This window comes from Alligator sinensis, unplaced genomic scaffold, assembly GCF_000455745.1.
Source record: "Alligator sinensis unplaced genomic scaffold, ASM45574v1 scaffold983_1, whole genome shotgun sequence".
Taxonomy (NCBI): Eukaryota; Metazoa; Chordata; order Crocodylia; family Alligatoridae; genus Alligator; species Alligator sinensis.
The window spans coordinates 1,483,011-1,490,273 of NW_005842015.1; the positions used below are offsets into that span (position 1 = coordinate 1,483,011).

A 7,263-nucleotide genomic window follows, 5' to 3' on the forward strand; every position below is an offset into this window, starting at 1 on the left:
GCTCTTCGAGATGACATCCTTCCTGAGCTTGGAGTTCGATTTGAAGATCATGAAGGTAGCTAACCACATGTACTGCAAATCATAGAAATGTAGTGAATTCTTTTCTTAAGATATTGGAAAATTCAAACATGCCGAAGAGTAATAGGGAATCATAACTTGACAGACATTAAATACAGTAATCTTGAGTAAGCCAACATAGGTCATGTTTTAAAATAATCTTTGATAAATCAAGAAAATGTGAATATTGGAATCAGCATTTGTTTTCCTTTTTTTCCTCCAGGACTCCCAACTGTGGTCAAATTGGTAGACAGAGACACTTTACTAAAAGAAAGAGAAGAAAAGAAAAAGGTTTGAAATTATTTAAGTGTATTTAAATATTTACACACACAAATAAAATGTGTACTAAAGTGATACTGGGCCCATCTACACATGCATTTAATCTGGCCTAGATTTACTGTAAAATAAGCCAAAGGAAGGGTTTTTGGGCAGCGTCTACACTTGCAGGGATTAGGGATCAGATTTGTACCCAGTTCCCTGCAGCCCTGCAATGGGCCTCTGCTGCCACCAGGGGGAGCTCCAGGCTCCCCTTGGGTGCTAGCCCAGGGGCTGGCAGGGAGTACAGTCTCCTGGCCTCAGGGGGCTGCCTGCTGCTGGGGCGAGAACAGTGTCCCCCTGCCCTTGCATCAGGGATCTCCTGGTTCTGGCTCAGGGAGGGGCAGGTCGCTGCTAGCTGCCCCACTGGCAGATTGGGGCAGAAGGCTGGGAGCTACCCCACCCCTACAGCTCCATGCAGGCCCCGTGCCTCGATCACCCGATCGAGGCATGGGGCTACAACCTGCCCCTGACCAAGACAGTTTCTGGCCAGCCCCGTGCTGTGCGGGGAAGTCTGCATGTGCAGCCCAGAGCTGGCTGGGGCCTGCCCGAAACAGGACAGGCCCCAGCCACCTCCAGGCTGCATGTGCTTCCCCACACATCCTGGGGCTGGCTGGGAACTGTTCTGGTCAGGGTCTTCCAGGCCCCTGCTCCCCAGTCACAATAGCAAAGTGGGAGCTGAGAGATAAGGATCATCCAACCCCCGTTCCCTGATCTCAGTGTCAGAGCAGGGGGCATGGAGCTCCCTGCTGCTGGGGCAGCGGGGCATAGTTCCCGCTTACACTTCTGTGGCAGAGCCTACCCTGGCAGGGAGCTATCTTCTGCCCCTTGGTGGACAGCTGACTGGGAGCAGAGTTTGTTCCTGGGCAGGTGTCTGCATAAGCGCTATGATGCCATTACTAATGTTGAATAAATTTGCTACTTGCATTTGCAGGTAGCAAATTTACTCGGGATTAGGGAGGTTTACTGCAAAGTAAGTATGTGCATGTGTAGACGCACATGCTTCTTTAGCAGTAAACTGTGCTAATGCAAAATTAAACCCCTCATGTAGATGCGCCCACTATATATAGGCTTGCTGATCTGTGACAAACAAAAGTTTAATATAAATAAAATGGGGGAAAAAAAGGACACAAACTCATAACAATCCTGAAATAGCAGCTGAGAAAATAAATTTAAAATAATTGCCTGAAAAATACTAGGGAAATGTTAATGATATTTATGTGTTTCAAGAGCCTTTATAAAATTGTGACCTGCTGAGTGTGGTGTATTTATGCTTTTGTGTCTATGACAGTGATTTCTATAAGTAATTTAGTCTGATATTTTGTCAGTGCAAATCAAAGTTAAATATTCATCTAAAACTAGACTGTGTTGACTCAGTATCTGTTGATAACAAAATGAAATTGTTAAATCTTCATTATTGTAGCACTGGATGAGGAAAGAAAAGAACCAGCATGTGATTATGTAATAAGATTGTGTTGTGATGCAGATGTCCAAGAGAGCAAAATGAAAGATGCACAGGAACCTGACTTTTGAATGCATGATTTTCCAACCTTGATAATGTTCTCCTAATAACACTTTTTATGTGAAACCTTTTGAGGTTTGTAAAAACAGCAATATTCCATGATGTTGGAATTATGCTGAATGGAACTGGTTGGAAAACGCTATGATTTTTTTTCCCTTGGAATATTTTTATGGCTTTTTTCCCCAGAAAATTAAATCAACAATTGAAGATTCAGCCAAAATTCCAAATATTTTGATAAGGATATGCTGCCAACATTCTTCCTGGGACTTGTAGTTCAGTCCCATATCATTATACTCTTTGATGGTTGGTACACCTTGCTCGGATTGCGTTTCCACTGCAGATTTCTGACAGAGTTTAGCTGCCAAACTAACAAGTCTCTGCTGCACATGCATGGACTGAGATTTTGAAGAGGTTTAAAACTTGATCTTGGGAACAAAAAAAGGCACTTTTCTGAACAAAGATTAACTCTCTTGTCATATTTCAAGCTAAAGTATTGGAAGCACTAGAGTTACTCAGTGAAAGCTGTAAGAATTGCTTAACATGGGTGACTAATTTTCCATAGTTTCTTTCTCTGAAATGGCTGAACCGTGTTTCTAAAATTTCAGACTAAGATAGACATCCAATGCAGAAATTATCAGTGTGAACTATTGACATTAGGCAATGTTTTAAACAATTTTAAAATGGAGTTTTAAAATGAAAAAGGAGCAGGCAGCCTCACCTAGTTTTTAGTGTTTTAACTGTAGGTGGTTCTACTGGGTGTATGTATAATCAGATATATAAAACAAAGGTGGTTGGCTCACATGATTAAGGGAGAACCTAATACAGTGGTTTCATTTTGATTCAGTAATACTGCTTTTCAATTAACTTCACATAGATTGAAGAGGAGAGAAAAAGAAAGAAAGAAGAATCAGCCAGGAAAAAACAGGAACAGGAGGTAAATTATTCAAATAACTGTTTAAATTTATACTTAAATGAGCATTAGCTTTTTGAAGAAAAGTGTAAATAGCAGTATTTAATGCTCATGAGCGTACATTTGAGGCCAGATTTTTAGCTCAGCTTCCGTTGGTCATCGACTGTTCTTGTGTGTGTAACTTTCTGCTTACAATTATTTCCCCCTTGCAATTTAGGTTGCTTAAATGATCAGTGCTCTCATGGCTTCCATGAAAAGTTAGAAGAGATTTTGCCTGTATCATTTAGTATTTTCTTCCCCCTTTACTGCCATATAGATATGCATGAAAACAGGATATTTGCACTTCTAAGAGTCCATCTGTTCCTGCTGTTTATGCCTGACATGAAGTCTAATTTTCTATGAAGACACATTCATCTCCACAGCATCTAACTGTGATAGCACAAAGGTTCAAGACTTCAGGTAAGGACTAAGCAGGAAGAGCAGGTGGACCCATAAGGAGCAAACATCCTGTTTTCATGCAAATAGCTTTAGTAGTAAAATATAGAAAAATAAGCTCACGCAGTGTGCTGTGAAGAGAAAATCATTTGGCTTCATTGCATTAGACATAGATTACTTTTAATGATGTTAAGAGCACATTCTTTTCAATTAAGCAGAAGTCTAGTTGTATCTTTAATGTGGTTTATTTACTTACGCCTGGATCCTGCTCTTGCCTTGTTTGGATCAGGGATGCTCTGTATGGTTAAATGGGTCTTTCTACACTGAGTTCATTACCAAATAGAATTTACACTTAGTAAACTGCCTGTGTTTTTGTTTGCATCTAAAATACAGTACAACAAAAAGCTACATTCAGCTTCTACAGCACGTAAGCTATTTATTCTGGGTGGTTGCAATGCACACTTCTTCTCTTTCTGTCTTAATTGGATCCTAACTGATACATTGTTGTAAAACAGTATTAAGTTCATTTGTATCCTGCCAGACAGATAGTCAAGATTTGTTCAGAGTTGCCCTTCCTTGCCCTCTTCTTTTCACATAATAAACAAGTTTGGTTATAGTGCAATCTGATTTGCAATTTAGATGCTCTTTGTTGCAGTGCATATACACCATGGATAGTTTTCAGGAAAGGACAAATGACCATTTATTTAACTGGAATGGTAAATACTGTTTAAATTTGCAATGCATGTTTTATATTGCAGGCCGCAAAACTGGCAAAGATGAAGATTCCACCAAATGAAATGTTTAAATTGGAGCAGGACAAATATTCCAAATTTGATGAAAACGTAAGAAATACGTGGGGGTTTTTTTCCCTTAGACAGGAATGAAATTCTCATTTTTCATTTGGCCTGTAGGTAACTGATTCTCTTCCTGTTAAATGTCAGTAGAGCCCTAGGACAGTGGCCATGGACAGGCATTACATTTGTGCCAGAAGAAAAGCTTTTCTTTTGGTGAAAAAAGAAAACATATAGCTGTTTGAGGAGTATGCTGTGCAAGAGAAATATCTCTTCTGCAAGAGAGATCTTCCTTCTTTGATCAAGAAGAGCTCTTCCCTTCTCCATTAACTTGAACTGTTGTATGCCTCTCTCAGGTGTTGAGGACACACAGTATCCCACAGTCCTCTGCTCTTACTCCCTTAAAGGGAGAGGGAGCGAAGGAGAGCATTGGCTCCCTGATAGCTGGTCCCTGGATAGGTTGAGTTATCAGGGAGACTTGTGGGGTCTCTGTCATGAGTGATAGTACCTCAAAGCCACTGAACAGATCTGGAGCACCACAAGTCTGTGCAAAGGGGTGGGAGGGCATTTCCCCAGACTGGAAACAGCCCCAGACATCCTTCTCCTGTTCCTTTCAAGACCTGGAACTGATTTGGGTATGAGCAGGGAATAATTTCCACAGGTATGCTACCTCTGCCTTCCACCCTGTGGACCCAGGTGACCCAGAAAAGTGCCCAGGGTAGGGGGCATTCCCCAGCAGCTAGAACCTGGGCTCTGGGATGGTTCCTGCCTCACCCTCACCTCCCTGCCTGTTCATGTATGGGGCATATGACAGGGAGGGGGGGTGGAGGTCTCCTCAGTCTGGGAACCTCCCAAGGCTTTAAGAACGCTCCAGCCCTGGGTATATTGCCTCCCGCCCTGAGCACCTCTCCAGGAAGAGTACATGGAGTGGGGGACCATTCTCCTGCAATGGTAATCCTCCAAGGCTCCAGATGGGTTCCCACCACAGGAGAATGGCCCCCCCCCCCACCCCTCCAGGGCAAAGGGCTGTCTGTGTGACACCTGCTGCTTTTACTGCAGCTGCTAACAGCCCATTGACAGCCCGACTCTTTTCCTGGTAAGTGGCCTCCCCTAAGGGTGTGGGTGAACCAAAAAGCACCCCTCTAGCACCCCCTGACTGGAGAGCTTGCCTGTATAGTTCCCCAGGCAGGGGGCTAGGACATATATATGCTGTGACTCCCCAGCTATTTTTCTAGCACTGATAATATCACAGGGCTGTTTAGCTTTAGAGATGAACACTTGCCCCTGGCCTGAATCTGGTGGGAGATTACATATTTCTTGAACAAGGCGGCCTGTTTTATGACCGCTTGGGTTTATTTTAACATGCCATGAACTTACCTGAACTGGGTAAGACTTCCCTGTGGATTTTGGGGGTCTGTTGCAGAAACCTCTTAGAATGTCCTATTGAGAGGCAAAGATTGCACTCTGATAAACAGAACCTCTAATACTCAAGCTTCCGCATATCCAGGGGATCTGTGGCAAATTAACTGGTTTGCTCTAAATCCCTGTGCTTTCCCATTGGCTCTGCCCACTGTGCCACTTTTCTCTGGCAGCCCCTGCTCCCTTGGAACCTTGCCAACAAATTCTCCCTAACCTGCAGGGTGAAGTCAGGTGTTTTCTGAAAAAAGTAATATTATTGCATATGCAAGGAGTTTGTCTGTCCCATCTCCTTCCCCTAGGTCACACTGTGGGCAACTGCTGTGTCATGCAGAAGTAAGTCCTTTGCATGCAGGTCATGGACAGAGAAGATCTGAGCTGAAAATTTTAACAGCAGTTTCACAGTACAGTTTATTGCTTTTCTCTTAAAATCTGAGAGGTAGTAAGTTGATCTGTCCTGAATAGTGACCTGAAACGCCTTGCACACAAACCAGCAAATACAGTGATGAATTCAGTCACTTAGAGATTTTTGTGTCAATTTTACTTTTAATCTCTTCTCCCATCCAGAGAACATGATTCTGATGAAAAGAGAGAACAGAGTCCCATCACAAATTCATCAGATTGACTATAGGCAAACAAGGTCTCTGGATGGAATTTTCTAAGATCTTTCTGTTCTTAATATTGCAGGGATTTCCTACACATGACACTGAAGGCAAAGAGCTCAGCAAAGGACAAATGAAGAAACTGAGAAAACTTTATGAAGCACAAGAAAAACTATATGAAGAGTATCTACAAATGGTTCAGAATGGAAGTGCACAATGAGAAGAAAACCTGGACATTCTCTTTTTAGAAAAAGGCGAGTGTTGGGTCACCAGTGGAACAGGGATGAGCATAATCAGTGCTCAGATTGTGTTTACACTTTCTACTGCGTGCAAGCTAAAAAAAGTCCTAGTTGAAATGAATTAATATATCGTCTGATTTAGGGAGTCAATAAAAAATATTGTTATAAAAAATAACCTGTATAGATGTTTGTATGTCAGTTGTTAGAGTGAATGTTTGCTGGTTCTTTTTGGAAAAATGCTACTTGTTTAGCTAATCCATATAAGGTTTCTTTGTCATTATAGACAATTTGGGCCCTAGGTAATTTGTCATGTATGCCAGTCCTTATTCACCTAATATCCAGGAATACAGTTTACTAAAGGAAAGCTGATCACTTTGTCCCACCCATAAATATTTCTCAAATGATTTTAATGTTATTTAAGCAGAAAGAGCTGTAAATAGTTCAACCCTGATGCTTCTGTTGCCCTTACTAGAAACTCCAAATATACACACAGAAAAATCTGTTATATATGCCAACAGTCACTTCCCTAGGGTTAAACTGTCACAGCCCTTACTCACGTATGCACAGGAAGAAGCCCCATTCCACTTACTTCTTCCCCTGCTTAGGTTGTGATTTCAGTCACAGAGTTAAATGCAGGGATTACTCACCAACTGTGAACAAGCCAAGAGAAGGAATCCTTGTCCCTTCTCTGGTGCTGGAAAAGGGAAGAAGGGTCCTCTACAAAAAAAGGATGAACTAACTAGGTAGCTCAAAGGGGCAGTAAGAGTAGAACTGTGTGACTGAGTTGGGATATTTGTTGCTTGATCCACTCTTGGAAGCAATTTGGCTATGCGCTCACTCTTGCTCGGGTCAAGCTTTAAAGTCACAGGCCAGCCAAGGGTTATGAAACAAATTTGTTTGCAATGTGGCCACATAAAAAAACATCTGCCAAGAGAGTCCTGTGCTACTGTTTCACTTACAGTGCATGGTACCTGTT

The 7,263-nt window shown here is 42.2% G+C and overlaps 1 protein-coding gene across 2 annotated transcripts in view; it reads left to right on the forward strand.

The window, feature by feature from the left end:
* CARS (cysteinyl-tRNA synthetase) overlaps positions 1 to 6,947 on the forward strand; it is a 66,010-nt gene extending 59,063 nt beyond the window's left edge. Inside the window, exons 19-23 of one of the 2 annotated variants that reach the window (XM_006022027.3) lie at positions 1 to 55; positions 281 to 348; positions 2,769 to 2,828; positions 3,998 to 4,081; positions 6,134 to 6,947. The exon at positions 1 to 55 is cut by the window's left edge and continues 32 nt beyond it. In XM_006022027.3, the coding sequence (XP_006022089.1) occupies positions 1 to 55; positions 281 to 348; positions 2,769 to 2,828; positions 3,998 to 4,081; positions 6,134 to 6,268 (402 nt within the window). In that variant the 3' untranslated portion in view covers positions 6,269 to 6,947. The remainder of the gene's footprint in view (positions 56 to 280; positions 349 to 2,768; positions 2,829 to 3,997; positions 4,082 to 6,133) is intronic. The other variant, XM_006022028.3, reaches the window with a different exon arrangement.
* The last annotated feature ends 316 nt before the right edge of the window (positions 6,948 to 7,263 follow it).